Source organism: Tympanuchus pallidicinctus, unplaced genomic scaffold (genome assembly GCF_026119805.1).
Source record: "Tympanuchus pallidicinctus isolate F22 unplaced genomic scaffold, pur_lepc_1.0 scaffold1, whole genome shotgun sequence".
Lineage (NCBI taxonomy): Eukaryota > Metazoa > Chordata > Aves > Galliformes > Phasianidae > Tympanuchus > Tympanuchus pallidicinctus.
Genome location: NW_026294618.1, coordinates 39,729,198 through 39,751,005, shown reverse-complemented (window position 1 = coordinate 39,751,005; position 21,808 = coordinate 39,729,198). Strand labels below are relative to the sequence as shown.

At 35.3% G+C, this 21,808-nt stretch overlaps 1 protein-coding gene across 3 annotated transcripts in view; it reads left to right on the top strand.

The window, feature by feature from the left end:
- ASCC3 (activating signal cointegrator 1 complex subunit 3) overlaps positions 1-21,808 on the top strand; it is a 257,468-nt gene that overhangs the window by 118,240 nt on the left and 117,420 nt on the right. For all 3 annotated transcript variants that reach the window (XM_052685015.1, XM_052685110.1, XM_052685166.1), the window contains exon 14: positions 11,586-11,720. In XM_052685015.1, the coding sequence (XP_052540975.1) occupies positions 11,586-11,720 (135 nt within the window). The remainder of the gene's footprint in view (positions 1-11,585; positions 11,721-21,808) is intronic.

The window sequence follows — 21,808 nt, the reverse complement described above, 5'->3', positions numbered from 1 at the left end:
TTCTCTGGTTTAGAAAACCTATTTTTAGGGGCAAGGGGGAAAAGCTTTTGCATAGCAATATGTTTTTAAATAACACTGACAAGCAATAAACTAGAAGACCTGACTTCTGTTCTTTAATTGTTTATTAGACTTATGTATGTTTTGACTCTTACAAAACCAGAAGATATAGAAGTTGCCTTGATAATTTACTCTTAATTTGCTGAAGTATAAAGTATGGGAGTAGGTATCCAGTATCTCCTTTGTTCCTTTCCTGAATAGAATTTGCATACTACTACTAGCTTCAGGGTTATTCTTACGTATTATAGACAGTGTATACTTAAGTATAGTTTTGGAAACATGAAAGGATAGGCTTTACAACTCTTATTCCAATGTGATAGTTGACAAAAATAGAATTTATTATAGGGAAGAAACATAGAAACGTATGTATTTTGTGAAGTTAGAACAGCTGATGTCAGGCCAGGACAAAAGGAAATGCTTGAAAGAAATTCTTGCATGATCTTGTTTAGCTAAAAAAAGATGCAGTGAAAAAGCTGTGCACAATTTTGAATAACAATTGTCATTCAAGTCCATTGGCATCTGTAAAAATGCAATTGTTAGCTGCCTAATGACATATATTTGCATAGTAATGGACTAGCTGTTCTTGCTTAATTTTCTATGCAAGAATAGATCTTGCTATTTCTATTTCTATCCTGTCAATTAAAATCCAAAATAATTTCTACTACCTGTAGGAGTCAGTAAAATATTGTTTGTTTGTCTTAGTGAATAATTTACATTCTATTTCAATTTTCATTGTGTACATTTTTGCTCTGTATTCTGTAAAGTTAACTCTTCATACTGTTTTGCAGAAATACCATGTTTTGGAACCTTTTTTTCTGTGTTAGGCATTTCTAGGCTTAGTGCATTAAGGTAATGAAAGATTTTATCTTTCACCTTCTTCTCCCTTTGACTCAGAGTGTTTTTGTTTGTGCTTTTGGTATGGGGAGTAATCAATTACTGTATAAATCTAATAAGTTGAAATAAATTACCCTGAAACGCATGGAAATAAAATTAATTTGAACTAAGTATTAACTTCCTACAATTTAAATTTATTTGACTAAAGCTACAAATCGAAGATAGCGTAGATCGTGTTACATTGTTCTGAAAGGTTTTCTGTTAATATCAAGAAATCTATAGTATAGCACTGATTCCATAACTGAGCTTCTAGAGTAAATCAAAATATGAAGCTAGATCATAAATACAAGTGTTTGGAAATTTTAAAGTAACTCATTTTAACAGTAATTTTAAAATTCCAAATCAACCAAAAACCAATCAACACACATAAACAAAAAATATGTTACTGTTCTATATCTTTCAAGGCAGAATCATTATGTTTCATATGGTTAAATACTTTTTATCAAGAAGCATCCTTTCTTTATTGGTGTTGCATACACAGTCTGGTTTTTCAATTTAAGGGTTTGTGTTATTGTGCTTAATGCTTGAGGCTTACTGTAGAACTTTCTGGGTCCAAAACTCTTAACCATAGCTTTGAATGGTAGTGACATCATGCCCCTAATCCTTTCATTTCCATATTGTGGCAGAAAATACTATATGATGTTTTGCATCACCACTTCTATGTGCTGAACAAAAAGGAAAAATTAGGCATCTGCGTCCAGAAGCTGATATCTCATTGAGATCACAGAGCTCACAAGATTAAGTGCTGCAATAGGTGGAGCAGGCTCTTTAACAAGGTCAGGCCAGTATAGCAGGGAGTTTGCCTGTATGTGAGAGCACAGCAAGGATACCAGGACTTAGAAACGGATGGTAGTCCAACTGAGAATTTATGAGTAGGATTAGTAGGTAGACATACATGTGCAATATTGTTGCGGGAGTTTATTACAGACCAACTGTCCAGGAAAAAGAAGTAGCTACAGCCTTATTCAAAAAAGTGGATATCATTTCATAACCACAGACTGTGATCTTTCTGGGGTCTTTACCACCCCACTATCTTCTGGAGAGTCGGTACAGCAGGGCAAAAACAATCCCAGAATTTTCTGCATTGCATTTGTTACAACTTTTAGCACGGGTAATTTAGGAGTTGAGGAGTGCTAACATTCTGATGAACCTTGTGCTGAGATGTACTATGAAATCTTGGCAATCAGGATTCTAATGGAGACAACAAGGCAAAAAGCACAGACCTAGACTTTGAGGAAGTAGATTTTGGCCTCTTCAAGATTTGCTTGGAAGAATTCCATGAAAGATGCCTTTGAAGAGTCCATGAGAACTGGTTGATTTTCAGGGATCATATCTGCCAAGCTCAAGAATGATCCATGCACGTGTGCAGAAAATCAAGCAAAGACAATGAAAGACCAGCATGGATGAGAAAAAAATTCTGGGGAAAAAAAGAAAAAGCTAAAATAATAAAAGGAACCGTATAGGAAGTTAAACTAGGGACAGGAGACACAAGAGGAATATAAAGGCACTGCCTCTGCTTGCTTGGAATAAGGTTAGGAAGGCCAAATCCTGCCTGGAGGTGAATCTGGCTACAGATGGTAAAGGGCAGGAGGAAGGTTTTCCGCAAGTACCACAAAAGCAGAAGGAAGACTAGGGAAGATTAGGGCTGTCTGCTGAATGGGGCAGGAATGTTGGTGAAAAAGGACATAGAGAAGACTACTCAATGCCCTCTTCACTTTTGTCTTTGATGGAAAGATCTGCCTTCTGGATTGACAAGTCCCTGAAAGAAATGGGAAGTCGTGGAGCAGACTTATCTTTCACTCACCCTTTTATAAGTCTGTGCAACTTGATGGGATTCACCCACAGTACTAAATGTTATGTTGATCTTTTAAAGACCTAGGTGGTTAGTGGAGGTCCCTGAGAGCTGAAAGAGAGCAAATGCCAGGGGAGATCCAGAGTGGATATTAAGAAAAAATTATTAGGAGTGGTGAAGCATTGGATCACATGCTGCCCATAGACATGGTGGAGTCACTGTCCTTGGAGGTTTTCAAGAAAAGGATAGATGTTGCATTGAATGACATGGTTTGGTGGTATGGTAGTGGTGAACTGACTGTTGGACTGGATGATCTTACTGATCTTTCCAACCTTTCTGATTCTATGAAATGTCATGCCTATTTTCAAAAAGGACAAAAAGAAAGATCGGGATAGCTACAGGTTAGTCTCTTGAATACCTGGAAAAGTGATTGTGAAAATAATTCTGGAAGACACTTCCAAGTATGGGGAGAACAAGCAGGTGGGAAGAAATAGTCACAATGGCTTTATGTAGGGAAAATATAACAGAAATGAAAATTAACATGAAAGGTGTTAAAGTATTTCAGAATGTGTCTGATAGTAGAATCTTTTTATATGGGTAGATTCAAAGTGTAGGAGACTATACAAAAGAAGGGCAGAGAGGAAGAAAATTAAGAAAGTTGTTCCAACATAATGTCCTTATCTTAGCTTTTAACATAGAATTCCATGAGCAGTAACAAAAAGGAGATTGAACTTGACTTTCTAGTATTCATTAGGGTAGGTATGTCTTAAATGAGAAACATTAAAACAAGTATAGCAAATAATAATAGGCAGATGTCTTTCTTGCAGGGAATTAAGAAAGTAGAATTGTTATCATTAGAAAAATGAGCAGTTCTGCATTATGATAGTAAAAAATCTGTGTAAACTGAGTGGGTTTTAATACTCTTAAATGCCAATATATCTAAATACTTTACATTGCTACTTATCTAACTATATTATTAGGTTCCAGTGAGATTATGTCAGAAATCCTAGTTGTTGTTTTAAGCAGAGCTGATCAGTGGTAGTTTGAGTGACAATTAAAACTTAACAGAGACGGCAATCACTGATGATCTATCAAGAGTTCAGAGTAGATTATATCGCAACACAGTATTGATTAGTTGATGAGACATTTGATTTATTATTGTTGTGAATTATTCTTTTCCATTATTGCATATTATGATGTGTTTTTGTTCCTTAACAGAATTTGCTGGCTTATTTTTGAATGTACAGGGTTTCTTTAGTAGTGCTCCTGCTGAACTTTTTGAGTGTTTCTGAAGCCTAGAGTGGGAGTGAAATTCCGATGTATATGATTTACTTTGCCGTGATGAGTAAATGTAGTCTGCTTTCAAATTGTCAAGAATTATTTTTTATATGAAAGAAATAGTGTACAGAATGTCTCATTTACAACCAGTTTTTAAGCAGTTTAATAGCCCTTCCATTTTCTGTATTGTAAAAGATCTTAATTCTCTTAAAGGTTAAATCAGTATTTCTCTTAAATCCAAGATGTAATAAAATGAACTTAATTCAGTTTCTGTTGCATTGGTAAGTGACATAGCTTGTTCAGCTTTGTTGTTTTTCAATACTTGAAAAAACTTTTCACTTTGAAAAATATAAAAATCTACTAAAATACAAGATTTGTGTGTTAAACTTTTTAAACTTCAGTATGGATTACCTTATTAAAAATTTCTATTTCATATACTTTATTCCATTAAGTTACTAATTCTGAATAGTGATCCTCATGAACTATTGTTGTGTCACCAAGGGGAAGGGGAAATAATACATATAAACAGTTGTGCCTTCATTTAGAGCTCCATTTAGAACTTCATTTAGGTAATCAAGCTATTCTGGTTTTGTGGTGAATGCTTTTGATCAAGAACTGCTAGTAAGCCATGTGTGTTGTTCTCATTAATATTTTGCTTAAAGTGTACTTTCCATTCTGTAGCTGTTAAGCACTAAAATTTTGAACTGTGTCTTGGCAGTTGAGGGGAATTCACAACACAAGTGGTAAACTGTTTTGTTATTTCTTAGAATTAGTGTAAGCATTAGCGAATTATATTTAGTTTTCCAGGTGACGGTTCTATTTAGTGAAGTGCTAAGGATGTCATTTTAACCTAGATCAAGGTAGTCAGCACTCCCTGGGGAGAAGTGAAGAAACTTCATTAGGAATTGAGTTTTGCAGAAGCTTGGGGGAAATTTCATTCTGTTATTCAGGGAAAAAAATGGATGGATAAATTGATCTGTCGATCAGTGTCCCTAGGTGTTCATTTTCAGTAGAAGTAGTAGTCAAGAATTGGATTCAAATAAAAGAACGTTTTTTAAGGACATAGCTGGGAAAACAAAATAATGTCTTGAAGCTAAAATAAAGTGTATATTCCTATACTTGCATTAGTATGACCAGCGCTCTAATGGCAAGGCAGTAAAGTGCCTCAAAGAGTCAGTGTGCTTCTCCTAAAAGGTGAATGCACCATTTCGGAGCTGCTGTAGGGAATGCTATTTGGAAAGTGACATTTCTCTGTAGGAAAAATTATTATTACTGTCCAAGGCAGAAGAAAGGGTTTCTAAATTTCAGGTATCTGATTATAAATTTCTTAATAGATTTTAGACACTTTTGTTACGCATACATGTGGTGCGTTTTTTATTTCTTGTCTAAGAGAATTTGTGGCAAGTTCTGGTAGTGTGTAGTTATGTGTTCCTGATAACAGAGACATATTAGTCCTCATTGGTGTTCAGACTAACATACTTTTCAGTGCTACAGTAACTCACAAACGTGTTTCAGGGGAATTACAGCTTAGAACATGCAGCACTAGGGAATGCAAGTGCTTACTGTGGTGAGTATTAAATGAAGTCTTTGGTGAGAATGGTTGATTTGTTCAATGCTTGAAGAAAATTCTGCGGAGGTAACCTGGCTGGAGACATTTGTCTTTTCCTTTCTTTTATCTTTTTGTCATTTAAAAGCTTTGGTTTTCGGAGAGCAGCAGCAAATGCTTTTAGCACTGGAGCTATACACACCAGAGCTAGCTTTGAACTGCAAACTACAGATCTAATTACACAGCTTGTAGCTGTGGAAATGCTTCTCTCTATTCTAAATTACTTTTCCTAACTTATTTGCATAATTTAATGCAGAGAGATTTTCCATGGAAATAGAATATTCTCTGACACACTTAGGACAGGCTAAATTAACCTGTTAAAGTCTTATGTTGCTGTTTCACAACAATTTTTCTTTTTCTTTTTTTTTAAGAAGAACATGCAGCAAGGTCTCATGTGTAGCTAAGGCTTGTTCTTTGTAAAAATTTGGTGATGTTACTGATATTATAAGTAAACATTATCCATAAGATTGTGCACCTCTAGTCAGCTAATAGAGCAGTCCTTTTAATCAGACTGGCTGTCTACCTTTCATTGATAATTAATTTTTATTTTGGCAAGTTGTGCAATAATATTAAATTAAAAATTTTGGCAGGTGTTGATATATGATTGTAACATATATAAAAGTCAGTTAATTCCACTGCACATAGTTAGTTTATGAAATTCACCTTCCTTTTTTTTTGTTTTTTTTAAAGAAAGCCTATGCTGCACATCTAAGAATTAGATATCCTTCTGTAGGAGCTGCAGAAAGTCTCTGAGTACAGAACAGTTATATCAGCATTTGCTTTGTAGTTACTGCTTGATGCATGGCAAGTTCTTATGTGTTCCTTGAGTGAATGATTGCTGTCGTGTTAGATGTTGTCACACTATGATTCTGTGTAAAGCCATGTAGAAGATGGAATACCAAATATGCTCTGTGGCTACTGAATATTCTGAAGGCTTTTATGCATGATGTTTCTTGTAGTTCTTCATGTAGTGTAAGATATTCAGCAAGCTAAGGAAATAGTTATGTGTGATGACATCTTCATTACAGAGGATCAAAATAATGTAATGGATACTATAAAAATAGTATATAAAAAAGAAATGGTCTGTTATGTAGGACAACGAAAATTTAGATTCTCTCTGACCTTAATTAATAGTATATGTGGTGTTACACAAGCAGAAGTTTCTGAAATAAATGTTTTCAGAAATGCATATTATCAGAGCTTCTAAATTTTGGGAACTAGAACATAGGAATCATTGGTCTGATGATAGTGCTCTTAGTTTCTACAGAGTTAATAGAAGCTCTGCCTTGGGTTTATCAAGTCATATACAGTAAGCTGTATGATCTCACGTCTTCAGTATCGACGTCAGTCAGGGAATGCAGTTAACCGTAGTTTCACTTGCAAAATGTACATATGAGGAAACAATGCCATGTGCGTTTTTCTTGATTTCCATAATCCTGCTTTCTTGTATTGATTATTCTTAAAGCAAATGCTGTTATGGAATTGTTAATTTTGTCTTTGGAATGGGGTTTTGATCAGTGTGCTTGGTAGCACAAGGTGAATACAAGATGAATTGAGCATTGTCTGCTTCACATACACAATGTGGCAGATAATGCTTAAACATAAGGGATGTTAACTGCACATTTTATTGATTTAAGTCTGGCTTCCCAACTTAGCACTATCCTACTGTGTATATATTTTTTTTCTACAGTATAGATGCATTGTAGAGCCTGAATTGTAGCTGAGCCAATTCATTCAGGTCAGGGTTAACAATTGCAGGGTTATTTTCCTGTGTTAATTCTGCCTATTATTATTCCTATTCATGCACTTGAAACATCTTCCAGTCCTCTATTAGAGAAACATGCTGCTTGTTTTCCAGTTATTGTGGAAATCACAGCATGGAATAGCACTTGGAGGGAAAGTCCCATTTAATTTCAGATTCATGTAGGCAGAAGCTACAACTAAAACAACTACACTCGCCAAATTCTATATTGATGTATCTTTCACAGCAATACTTTGTTGTTGTTGCTTTTTAAATTAATCTTCTAACATTTCAAAGGAAGTCAAGGCACCAAACACTGAAAAATGATTCAGATTCTTCTGGGACAAACTGATTATTATCTGAATGATATACTTTGAAGTGTGTTAACTGAAAGGTCTTACTGGAGTGGTGCTATGCAATAATTTTAGAAATGTTCAGTAGCCAGGATTTAAATACACAAATGTATTTAGACTTATCAGTTTGCATAATATTCTATAGTGAAGCGTCACCTATTAAATTTTACCCTCATACGGAAATTTAGATCAACTCGACTTTCTTATTTTTCTGAGTTAAAATTAGACATGAATGTTACTGCTTCATCCACCAAGGGTACTGTTAGCAGGTTTTCACCCTGAGAAAAGAACTGGATTATATCTGATATGAAGGTGAGAAAGAGTTAAGGGCAGGGAAGAAGCCTGAAAAGTAAAATAAAAGTAAAAATTCTAAGCCTTTGGAATAGTAGCTCCTTATCTTTTTGCTTTTGTTTGTTATGGGCTAAGCAGGACCACATGATAGTGACAGTTAATAAAGGTTCTGCCTGATTATGATTAGAACTAAGAGAAATGTTCTTTGCTTTTAGAATTCCAAGAATGGGCTTTGTTCAATTATTGCAGTTACTGCTTATTTACATAATTGCGAAGATTCTTCAGTGAAGGGCCTATTTTCTCCTCTCGTCTTTCCTGGGGCTAGCATTCTGTTCTCTACTTTGTGTTACTGTGGTGACTTAGTTTTACCACATCTCATTTGTCAGTAGTGCCTTTTCGGTTTTTTTTCTAGAAATAGTTCTACCAACTGAAGTGTTACACCTACAATGCTTTCTATCCTGCAATTTGTTTAGTTTGAATGTCCCGGTATTTCTCTGTGTCTTGTTTAAACAGTTCCTAAAAAATTGTAGCCTGGTTAATTAAGAAGTTTGTTGGATATAAGTACAAGAGTGTGCAGATCTGCTTGTTATTTTTGATTGGCTTTATGAGTTCCTTTCCAACTTTAAAAGCACTCCTCTTTGCAGCTTTTCTTTGAGCCTTGTTCTAGGAAGAGAAGATCCACAAGCCTCAAAAATTTAGTCACACCACACTTAATTTGATCTTTGATTATGGATTCTAGAAAGGTCTGGAGGACAAATAAGATGTTTATCAATATTAGTGTTATGTAAACACCATTCTCAAATTTTACATTTTATATTTAAGCTATCCAAAATTAATGCAAGACTGAAATAAAATAAGATCTAAAATTTTAAAATACACTGTAAAACCAATTAACAAACCTATTTTGTGGTTGAATCTTAAAACCTCTTGTTACATATATCTCTTGTTGGTTGTGTGGGTTTTTTTTGTTTTGTTTTTAAGAAGTCAGTGTGTCAAATATTGCTGTACCTCCTAATTCATAAGCCTGGATAAAAAGGCCATTCCTATTTAATATCCAATACTGTATTTACTCATTTTCTTTACTTTCAGAAATTACCTGTTTTCAGAAGATGAATGTTTAATATCTTAAACAAAGAATCAAATCTTAGTGTGTCTTCATCTTTAAAAGAAACAAGTCAGTAAAGTATAAAATCAACTGGATTTAAAATTAAAGTTTATGAAGTGAGAATTGACTGAAGATGACTTGATGGACCTTGTAATGAAAGGAATTTACTTTTACTTTTTTTTTAGGCTTTCTATAAAAATAATTTTCAAAAGGATAAATAGGCAATCCTTAAATAATTGATAAAAATATGAAGATATGCATATGCTCTGTTATGCTGTAGCTTCTTTTTGAAGAAATTTTAAAAAGATTTTGCTAACAAGTATTTTAATTTAAACAAAATGGTTATGCTTACCATGACATGTATCTGAGAATATTTTTACTCAGATGAAAGCTAATAATTAAAGAAATCACAATGTTACAGAAATGATCATGGAAAAATGTATCAAATAAGCTAAAGCAAGTCACATGTAATTCTTCCAGGTATCAGACATACAGCGTTTTTTTTCTTCTTTCTCCTCCTTTTGTTGTTACCTGTTTTCATTTTGATTATTTTTAATGATAAATTTATGGTTTCTATAAATTTACAGCTACTTTGTACACTTTGATATAAAATACACAAATTCTATGTTTCTAATTAAATTATAAATGTCTAAATTCAGAACAGAAGTAATAACTCGTTTAATTATGCTCTTAAATATAGCTAACTCATTCGTTAATAATGTTTTATTTAAAAATATTTCAGTAACATGCCACAGGTTGATGCAAGGATGTTGCTGCCAAGAGAACCAAATTAAAAGCACAGGGCTGTCTGGAATTTGACATACCTGTCATAAAATGCAACTGAAACTGACTTAAAATAGATCTGTAGTTATATGCTTACACTGATTCAGCTTACTTATTAGCCAGTCATTCTAACTTTTCCAAGTGGGAGTTTTAAGAACACAAAAATTGTCATATGAGATCAAACCAAAGAGCTGTCTGACCAAGTATGTGTTGTCAATTTATGCAAACAGCAAGCAACACGAAATTCTCAGGGGGAAGATATTGAGTGTTTTCTATAGCTTACCTTTCCCAGCAGTGTGTAGCTATCAGATATTCCAAGCTGTTATTTGCACTGTAATTAACTGACATTTAATCACTAGTGATAGATATTCTCCATCACTGACTAGCACAAAAAAATTACATTCCAATAAGGCATAATTGAACAAGTAGTAGAAGAAGCAGTCTTCATTCACTTTGGCTAAACCAGTCACTTTTATCTTTTTGTTGATTCTTCATGGTAGCTGGCAGGAATTCAGGCATTATGCAGACACACATACTTCTAGGAAAGTACACGTTGGTCTTACAGCCAATTTTCCTTTTGAAGTCTTCTACTGGGTTTGAAATAACTCACTCTTTCTTCCTATGATTTATTCCATATTCTCTTACCTTAATGGATCCTGTGCATGCTTGATGAATTTTCTGTCCATTTCTATTAATTAAATAAGCATTAATTCCACTGTTTGTATAAATGACAGTTTGTTGAATCATATCTTGTCTGTGCTTGACTGAATGAATGATCCCTGATTTCCTGTAGAAGAAATCTTTCTCCCCATTAGAATCATTGTTCATCTTAAATATGTCTTGCAGTGAATCTTAATTTGTAGCAGTTTAAACTGGTTCAGATACATTTCTAAAGAGATAGTTATTAACATTTCATTGTAACCACCTTATGTGGTGGTAAAAATAATAAGTGACTATGAGGTTGTGTGAATGATGCATTCAAAATCTACTGTAGACAGGACTTCAAATCAATTCAAAGATGCTTTCTATTTTATTGATAATTCTCCTTCTATCAATTTTTACCATTTTATTATCTTTTTGCTCGATCCTTAGTTGATATTTTCAGAGAAACATTCGGTGTCTTTAAGGTATCTTTATGAGTGATGGTATGGGGTTTACACCCAACAAATTTCAAATGTGTATGTGCATGCATGTTTTGCATTTGTTCTTACTTTATCTTCTCTTTGATCGTCAAGCGTTTTGGGACTATAATATCCCCCAAAGACTCTTTACAGTCAGTTTTTGTTTCAACTGTCTTGCGTAGTCAAATCATACCATTAAATAATTTATCACTTCTGTATTTGCTTTCCAGATCATTTAGAATGTGTCAAATAGCGCTTTTGTTTTTCCTCAATGGCACTCTCTTCACTATTTGAAAAAGAACTATTTCCAGTGATTGTTACCTGTCTTTTAAAGACTAACGAATTAGAAATGAGAACCTTTTCAGAAGCTCTTGAAAAACACTACGTGTAATACAGAGAGGATCATCCTTTAATTTCTCTAAAGCTACATTATTTTTCATCATTATGCCATGCAATTTACCCACTTAATTTGTTCTTACAGTAGAGAATATTTTATTATTAAGGTCTTTTGATTATTTCAGATTTCAGTCATTTCTCATCAGCTCTACTTCTTTCTCTCTTAAGGTAATGGTGTTTGTTCATGCTAGAAATGCCACAGTCAGAACTGCTATGGCTCTTCGAGAAAAAGCAAAAAACAATGGTCATATTTGTCACTTTTTGTCACCTCAAGGATCAGCTTATGGACAAGCTGAAAAACAGGTAAGTGAATCGTTTATGTGGTAATTTTTGCAATCCTAATTTTGCTTTTGTGATGCCATCCAGTAAATGTGTCTATGAGCTTCTTAGAAAACATGTTTTGCTCAGGAAGGAGCAGTGTAATTTCTGAATTGAATAGATCTGGAAAGTAAAGAATAATGCCAAAGATGAATGCAGATAAACCAATACTGTTACTTATAGTTTGCTGTAATTTCACATGCATTGTTTGATTTCTCAAGTCCATTGTATATTGAGGAGGGAGGCTTTTTATCAGAAAGAATTGGGAAAACTAGAGGAGAATGATTTTCGTGCTCATGGATCGCAGTAATCTTTATGCAGTCTCCAACTCAGGAAGTCCCTAAGCCACTGATTTTTACTGTCTTGGGAGAGTATGCATCTCCTTCATTTTGCACTCTTTCCATAAACATTTGCTACTCTTCACTCTTTGTGACAGAAAACTGTCCTAAAGTATTAACTTGACTTCATCAGTAAATTTGTTACCTTTCCAAAACTATCCGACTTTCTCATACATCATCTAGTGATGGGCAATCAAAAAGTCAAAAAGTAATTGTTCTATGAGTGGAAAGTGGGGAAGGCTTTTGACTCATACAGAGGATTAACCCCCTTAATCTGGTTCTGTATGAGAAATTTGAAACTGTATATTTTTACGCATTTTTTCACAAATTGTGTATGTGACCTTTCAATTTTTTTTCTAATGTAGTAACTTCATTTTCAACAATTTCTTTTCATCTACTCAAGCAATATGCCTGTATTTCTGCTGAGAAAAGGGTTCCAAAACAATTCTTAATTTTTTGTTATATATGCCTTTTGCATTTGAGGATATGTTATTTGAGGTAATGATCAGTGTCTTGTTAATATTCCCTGAAGGGTAATGCTTTTCCTCTCTCCCAACTAATTAACTAAACATAAAAGAAATACCTTTTCATTATATAAAGCTTAATCTATACATAAGATACCTTCTCTCGTGGTAAATATGGTGATAAAATTTTAAATACTTTTGGCATCTCTGAATTAGGAATTGGATAGATGGGGAGGAGGGGAGTTAGAATCTTCATCTATTTGAGATGTAATATACATTACCTTATTTTATAGCTCTGAAGAGAATGGGGGAGATATTCACTCAGATCTATTAGTTTTAATGGAGCAGAGACATTACAGTTAGTAAACTCAAATTTCTGTGATGTAGAGAAAATTATAAATTAGAGATTTTTAAAAATCATGGTGATTCTGTTTTTTTTTCAAGATACTTCTGATAACAGTAATAAATTTTTACAGAAATGTACTAAATAATAAGTTGTCCTTATCTTTCATCAATAGGATTTTAAAATTTTCCTCTTTTTCTAGTGGCTGCTAGTAACTGCTGCATTTTAAAAATATAATCAAAACTGAAGCTGAAAATCTGCTATTTCTACTGTAACACTGAAAATTAATTTCTACTGTAACACTGAATCTCTTTTCATTAGACTTTTTAGAAAAAAATCTGAAACTCCTGGCTTATTAAAATAATATTATATTTTCAATGCTAAAAAAGGAAAAACGATAAATTATGAATTCAGTAATTGAAAATACCACTATTTGTTTAGGCACTCAAAATTACTACTCATGAAGTTAGGAAAAATGATGCTCTGATTTCAGTGGTGCATCCTATGTGAGTTTCTGTCATCAAGTTCGAGGGCTGCTCTGAAAGTAATGCCTCCTGTTTTGTTATGTTGTCCCACAACATCAGAGGCAGATGTTGGTTGTGTGACAGTAGAGGCTGGACCTTCCCACTAATATTCCATTACATTTTGTTGCCATGTGACAGATGGCACCAGCAGGACGGTCTAAGAGAATAGCATCTGATGTGGAAGTGCATAGGAAGCAAAGATGTGAAGTTGAATTCCTCCATGCAGAAAAATTGTACCCACTGACATTCATCAACTCTTCCTGAGCGTTTATGGAGTCCAAGCTGTGGAAATGAGCACAGTGAGGTGGTGGGTGTTGAATTTCAGTAGTGGTGACATCAACAGTGTGTCACCTCCACTGGCATGGATTTTTACAAGCACAGCATTCGGGCTCTTGTTCAGTGTTGATGTGAATGCATAGCTATTAGTGGTGAAAAATATTGCAAAACAGTGTTTTGTTGCTGCGAATCTTCTCTATCAAATAATGATGTTGTGCTCTTTGTGTAGGTTGCATTTTCCATAGAAATAAATGCGACACGGTACTTCCAGAGTGGCTGACATATTTTGTGCAACACAGTGTGTATTTTAGTGAAAAGTACTCCTGTTGTTCACACTCTTTTCATCCTGGCATTAAATCAATTACAAAACATGTTCTTGTGTTGCTAGGAATCAGAGGAACATCACAGGGAAAAGTTAAGATCTAAGAATGTTTTGAATACAAATTTTTGCTGCCTGTGCCTGGACAATGAATTAAGGCAGCTTTTATAGTAGAAATTAAGACTGATAGATAAAAGCGCTTTGTAGGCTGGTTGGCTGCATTTCTGAAATAACTTTTTTTCTGGGAATATTTATCCATCACACAGAAACCTAAGGGAAACTGAGTAAACCAAGACAGTAAATTTGTCAGTATTCTGTCTTCCTAGAGTGATTCCAAAATCACTTATACACTCTTTTGTTGTGAATCCAAGCATCAATTCTAAATCAAATTTGAAGTTCTTTAATAATGAGTGTAGTTAGAAATGTTGATCTGTGCAAAAGATTGTAGAAAAGCTGAGTTTACTTCAAAAGATATTCATGGAAGCATTCTAATTTGGGGGATAAAGCAAAATGGTTTTCATCATTAAAAGCAAATGAATTATTTTATATTTCATCAGACCCTTTAATTCTTTTCACAACTTTCTGCATGATTGCAATAGCATCTCACATACTATAATGTACCCAAAAATTATGGATTCATAGTTTTTATATACAGGGATGACTAACTATTTGGCTGCTGCAGCAAGGAGAGCATTGGTTTTGTTTATCATAAGACAGGTGATATGACCTGAGGAAATAGTCTCAAGTTGCATTAGGTGAGGTTCAGAGAGAACATGAGAAAGAATTTCTTCACTCAGGAGAATGGTCAAGCATAGAACTGTGTTGCCCAGGAAGATGGTACAATCCCACTCCCTGGAGGTATTTTAGAAATGTGTGGACATAGCACTAAAGGTACACAGTATAGGGATGTGGCTCAATAATTCAGCTTACTGGTTGGATTTGGTGATCTTGAAGATGTTTTCCAATTTAGATGGTTCCAAAATTCTATGTTTATCACATGACATGCAGAACTGAGCAAGGCCTGACTTTGTGTTTGAGCTGCAGCAACTATTTCTAATGTGCATATAATCTTATGTTATTTTTTATCTCTGAATTGATCTACCTACTACTCTAAATCTAGAATCTTATGCTAGTTGTCATTGTGGTTTCAGATTTTTCACTGTAAAAGTTCTTATTCATTTAAATAATAACAAAATGCTGTTAGGAATAGGCCAAGCTACACAATAGATCTCTTAATGGCAAATTTCTGGTGTCCAGGAGATTTTACTAGAAAGACCATTGATGCATGCTCTTCCTTAGACATCTGCTGTTGGCTGCTACTGGGAGAGACTACTGCGCTACACAGACGTTTGGTCTGACCTGGCACAGCTGTTCTTATGCATAATACAATAAGCTAAATCCATCTTATTCAGTAAACTAAGGATTAGAATTATAAATACATGGCTTGTAAGAGCTTTTCAGGGTTCTTTTTGAAATCCATTCTCCAAACATAATCTAGATTTTTTTGTTCCAAGATATCTTAAAGCTCAAAAGCTCAAACTGTAAGTGAACCAAATAGCTCTGTAACTGACCTGTCCTTGTAAGAATTTACGATTGCTTCAGAGTGCTTCTGGTTTCCAAGTAGTGCCTTTAATCAACATGATCGTATTGTAAACTTTTGATGACCAATACAAATATGAAATATCCATGAGTCACATTAGATCTCTGAATAAAATCATTAGGCATTCATCAAATTGAAATTTATAGATGCAATTAATTTGTTTGATCATCATTGTCTAATTTTAATCTCCTTAGTACATGACATTCATTTTATACAGTACTAAATTCATAGTGCTGTGCCATATAAATGAAATTTCTGGCAGAAGTCTAAATGTATTATATCATAGGTGTCTGATGCAGAGATTCATTTAGGCTTCATGATGACAGTATCATGTTTTTCTGATAAGAGCTATCTTGTATAAGGTGATGTTTAGTGGCATCCCAATTATCAGACTGAAAGCCATTCAATCTTGCTGTTTCATTTGACATGAAATTTTGCAGTGTGTGGCAGAGAATAATCTAGATAATGTAATAAAATCCTTATTTTGAATTCTATATACAGTGATTACTGTAGTCAGTGAAGAAGTATACTAAATGCAGAATAAGACATACAAGAATAATGGCCAAATCCTACATTGTGTAGTTTAGATACAACAAGTGCGATTGAAGGCTACTTGAACTTACAGCAGGTGCAGAAAAAATAGAACAGTTAAGAGTATTGTGTGCTTTTCTGGCCTTTAAAATATAAAAGCAGTTCTACTAGTCTTCTTAATTAGTCAGGTGTTTTTAAATTATTAGAAATGAATTTTTAGAGAACATTCATCAAATATTTGATGTGTAATCATTTGTTTGACATTTAATTATTTCAGAGCAAATCCTCATTTTGTTTTTGTTTTATTAATAACGTATCTAATATTTGATAAGCCGTTAAAGAAACTATGAAAATAAATGAGTATCAATATTCAAATAAATTCAGCTTTATTAAATGTCAGACATATACTGAAGTTCTCTATTTGTTTTAAAATTACTATATTTTTTACTTTTGGAAAATGTTTGCTGATTATCTCTCCAAGAATGAAATGAAGCTCTTTATATTTTATTCATAGTGTATTTTATTCAGTCCTGTTAAAAGTCAGAGAAAAAAATGTGTGTGGTCCTGACAACTGACAGGTTGAAAAAAAATGTGTTCTCAATAGTGCAGTCGTACTCTTTTGATGAATACTGACCTATAGAAGTTTAAATTAAGTAGGATTTAGTTGGACATTTAGGTTTGAAATGTTCAGTTTACAGTAAAAGTATATACTTACCTTTGCATTTGGTTTTGAATACAAAGTCACAACTGAATCCAGAGCATAATTAATTCTATAATTTTATAGTAGTTCAAAAAAAGTTCTCTTTGAATGAAAGAAAGCAGGCAAGCCTCTCTTAAAGTAGTGTATTTTTCATTATTTACTCCAAAAAAAATAATTAAAAAAATGGTTTTAGTTATGTTGAATTATCAAGACAATCTGCAGCTAACTACTTGCTATTCCTTTGTTCTATGGAGTAATACTGTTGTATGGGGCAGTGTCCTCAGTGTTAATATACAAGGGTTGCTCTGAAAGTATTACCACCTGTTTTGTTATGTTGTCCCACAACATCAGAGGCAGATGTTGGTTGTGTGACAGTAGAGGCTGGACCTTCCCACTAATATTCCATTACATTTTGTTGCCATGTGACAGATGGCAGCAGCAGGACAGTCTAACAGAATAGTATCTGATGTGGAGGTGCATAGGAAGCAAAGATGTGAAGTTGAATTCCTCCATGCAGAAAAATTGTACCCACTGACATTCATCAACTCTTAGAATCATAGAATCACCAAGATTGGAAAAGACCTAAAAGATCACCCAGTCCAACCGTTCATCTATTCCCAATAGCTCCTACTAAACCATGTCCCTCAACACAACATCCAGTCTTTCCTTGAACACCCCCAGGGTCGGTGATTCCACCACCTCCCTGGGCAGTCCGTTCCAGTGCCTGACCACCCTTTCTGAAAAGTAATACTTCCTCATGTCCAGCCTGAATCTCCCCTGCCGCAGCTTGAAGCCATTCCCCCTGGTCCTATCACTAATGACACGAGAGAAGAGGCCGACCCCCAGCTCACTACAGCCTCCCTTCAGGAAGTTATAGAGAGCAATGAGGTCTCCCCTGAGCCTCCTCTTCTCCAGGCTGAACATTCCCAGCTCCTTCAGCCTCTCCTCATATGGCCTGTGTTCCAGACCCCTCACCAGCTTTGTTGCCCTCCTTTGAACACGTTCCAGGGCCTCCAATGTCTTTCTTGCAGTGAAGGGCCCAAAACTGGACACAGTACTCGAGGCCTCACCAGTGCTGAATACAGGGGAACAATCACCTCTCTGCTCCTGCTTGCAACACTGTTTCTGATGCAAGCCAGGATGCCATTGGCCTTCTTGGCCACCTGGGCACACTGTCGGCTCATGTTGAGCCGAGCATCAATCAATACCCCCAGGTCCATTTCCTCTACGCAGTCCTCCAGCCACACCGCCCCAAGCCTGTAGCGTCGCCTGGGGTTGTTGTGGCCGAAGTGCAGGACCCGGCATTTGGCCTTGTTGAAACTCATCCCATTGGCTTCAGCCCAGCTCTCCAGCCTGTCCAGATCCCTCTGTAGGGCCTCGCTACCCCCAGGCAGATCCACACTTCCAGCCAATTTGGTGTCATCTGCGAATTTACTGAGGGTGCATTCAATGCCCTCATCGAGGTCATCAGTAAAGATATTGAAGAGGACAGGCCCCAGCACTGACCCCTGGGGAACACCACTCACAACCGGTCGCCAGCTGGATTTGACTCCATTTACCACCACTCTCTGTGCCCGGCCCTCCAGCCAGCTCCTTACCCAGCCAAGAGTGTATCCATCCAAGCCTCTGGCTGCCAGCTTCTGCAGGAGAATGCTGTGGGAGACAGTGTCAAAGGCTTTGCTGAAGTCTAGGTAGACCACATCAACAGCCTTTCCCTCATCCACCAGATGGGTCACTAGATCATAGAAGGAGATCAGGTTGGTCAAACAGGACCTGCCCTTCACGAACCCATGCTGGCTAGGCCTGATCCCCCGGTCACCCTGCACATGCCGCATGATCTCCCTCAAGACAATCTGCTCCATAACCTTCCCTGGCACCGAGGTCAGGCTAACAGGCCTGTAGTTCCCTGGATCCACCTTACGACCTTTCTTATAAATGGGAGTCACATCGGCAAGCCTCCAGTCTTCTGGGACCTCACCAGTCAACAAGGAGCACTGATAGATGATGGAAAGCAGCTCGGCTCTCACCTCCGCCAGTTCCCTCAGCACTCTTGGGTGGATCTCATCTGGCCCCATCGACTTGTGACAGAACTCTTCCTGAGCATTCATGGAGACCAAGCTGTGGATATGAGCACAGCGAGGTGGTGGTGACAGCAACAGTGTGTCACCTCCACTGGCGCGGATTTTTACAAGCACAGCATTCGGGCTCTTGTTCACTGTTGCATAGCTATTAGTGGTGAAAAACATTGCAGAACAGTGTTTTGTTGCTGCAAATCTTCTCTATCAAATAATGATGTTGTGCTCTTTGTGTAGGTTGCATTTCCCATGGAAATAACTAGGAGGCATTACATTCAGAGCAGCCTGTGTATTTTGTCCTTCAGAGAGACACTTCTATTATCAAGTGTTAGCATAGATGCATTCCTACTTGTATATTTGTAAGAAATTTGTTATCTAAATTGAAATCTTATATATTCAATGAAAAATGCTGCATGAAGAAAATATTCTTTCTTGATTTTCAAAGAGGGTTCCTTTCTTCCTTTTTAAACAGAACATACACACTTCATGCTAATTTCTTGTGTTATTGTGTTCCAAAATATATTTTTTCATCAGTTTTAAACATTAATTTGTATTTTTTTATGAAACTAGCTCAAAATTAAGTGCCTTTTTCTGTATTTGGCATTCTGAGTAGATATGAATTATCCGATAAAAAGGATCTTTGTTCTTTAAAGCTGCTATTTTGCTGTTCTGTAAAACCAATATTGTACAAACGTTAAGATTCAGAATTTTTTTTATCAGCAGATAGGAGGACTGCAGATAACTGGCTCAGGTACTAAAGAACCACCATAGCCAAAAAATCACATAGTTACAGTAATTGGATGGTAATCAGGATTGATGTTAATCAATCTGTTTAGCAGACTGTAAGTTACTTCCTATACACATGGTCTTTACCAAAGAAAATGTACTACAAGTGAAATGTTGCTTCATCTTCTCTTGATATATCTGAGGCATCAAGTTTTGTATCTATACATATTTTAAGTACTTGGAGTAAATTATCAGGTGATTCGCATGGTTTATGTTTTATTAGAATGAAATGATTCAATTTTAGTGGAGTGTACAGTTAGAAATCCCCAATGATTGTCCAGTCTAAACTCTTGCATAAGACCTCACTAAATTCCTTCTCTGCATCTGTATTGCAGTTTCTGTAGAGCCATCTGTACTCGGTTTAGCATCTACAGCAATGGAAAATTCCCTCTTCTATTACTAAATTTTTTCTCTCATGCTTATCTGCAGCTGGAATTTATCCAGCTTCAATTCCCACTGGCTCATGTTTTGACTTTTAAATGATAAATTTAAGTCTTCTCATGCAGAAGTTGTGAGGTTTTTTTTTATTTGTCAACTAAATTAAGTCTTTAATCTATTTTGTTAAGCTTCAGAGTTCTACAGCAAGGCTGTGTCTGAGAGTATAAAAGGCAGATTACCCCTACAAATACAACCAATACAAAATTGTAGCTTTTCATTGAATCTTTGAGGTCATTTTGCTTGTTTTGTGTGGAAAATAATAACATGCAAAAATACTGTTGCCTTGAGAGCACATGCAAGCTTTTATGTTTATATATTTCCTCTATTTATCAAGTTTAAGAGCTGCTCAGTTCAGGTAGAATGTGTGACTGGTCTATTAGAGCAAGAAAACAAACCTTTGACATTCCAGATGCATTGGTTTTTTCAAGAATTTACAGTGGAGTATATGTAACGCTAGGATTGTTAAGTGTTCATTTAGTTTATCAATTTTATTCTTTCCTAATACAAAAGCTTTCCACACTTTGTGAAAATCTCCTATGCACTGTAATGCATAAACTCCTATGCAATGTACTGCAATTTTCTACACTTTCTATTATGAATCAGAAAGTATTAAATATGTGGTGTAGACTAAATTCTGTTATCAAATTTAAATGCTTAGTCTCTCTGAAAATCAGTCTAATTTTTGGATCAGATAAGTATTTCAGAGTTGTTGCCTTGTCTTTCAAGCTCTGATAACTGCGACTCTGAGGTACCACATAAACCTGCAGATATCCTGTGAGAGATAAAATGGACTTTTTTCCCTCCCTAATCTCTTAGCTTGATCATATATCTATTTTAACCATCATAAGCTTGATATGCAACAAAGATTGACTTTAGCCTGTTTATAGCTCGAAATCTGTCTCGTGAATATTTGTTCTACTTCCAGAAACTGTGCTGTGTTTTTAGCAGAGCCCTAGAAGCAGTATGAGATAGCAAATCTTTTTCTAGAATGATCTGTGAGGTTGTGAATACATCTGTCAGAGGTACTGATGTGTTTGTTTGGGGAAGTACAAAAAGATGTTACATGCTTTTGTATAGAACTTTTGAGCAGTTTTCGAGTTTTTCAGGTTAAAATCAGCAATGGATTTAATCACTGTAAGTGTAAGATTTAATGCTTTTTCTTACTAATCCTCCATGGAAATGCTTTGATAAACTGCAGGATAATGTGTTGCCTGTAGCATCCCCTTTCATTGTTGACAAAATTTCCTATTAAATTCTAAATGCGCTTAATAAGATCATTTGAAACTGTTGTCATATTTATGTTCTGATTAAGCTGCTTTCCTTAAATTAAATCTGCCACAGTCCCCCACAAGGTAATGTAGTATTTTAGTTCAGTCAATAGAAATTTTAAGGTAAATGCATTTTCAAAGTGTCTTCTTTATTTGTGCTTGTAAATGTAGAAACTGAAGTTACACATATCATATTAAAAACCCTGTGTTTTATTTTTCATTCTGGTATGTGGGAATAATATTAGGCCAATACAGGTTCCTTAATGTCAGGCTTTGATGTTACTGATTGTGATGAGTAGCAGATGTAAAAGTTTGCACAGTCAGTAGGTGTGTATGTCTATTTTTGGCATAAATATACATCTTACTGTAAAAGTAACTTAAAAATAAGTGAAGTTTTTTGGAGTATATTCT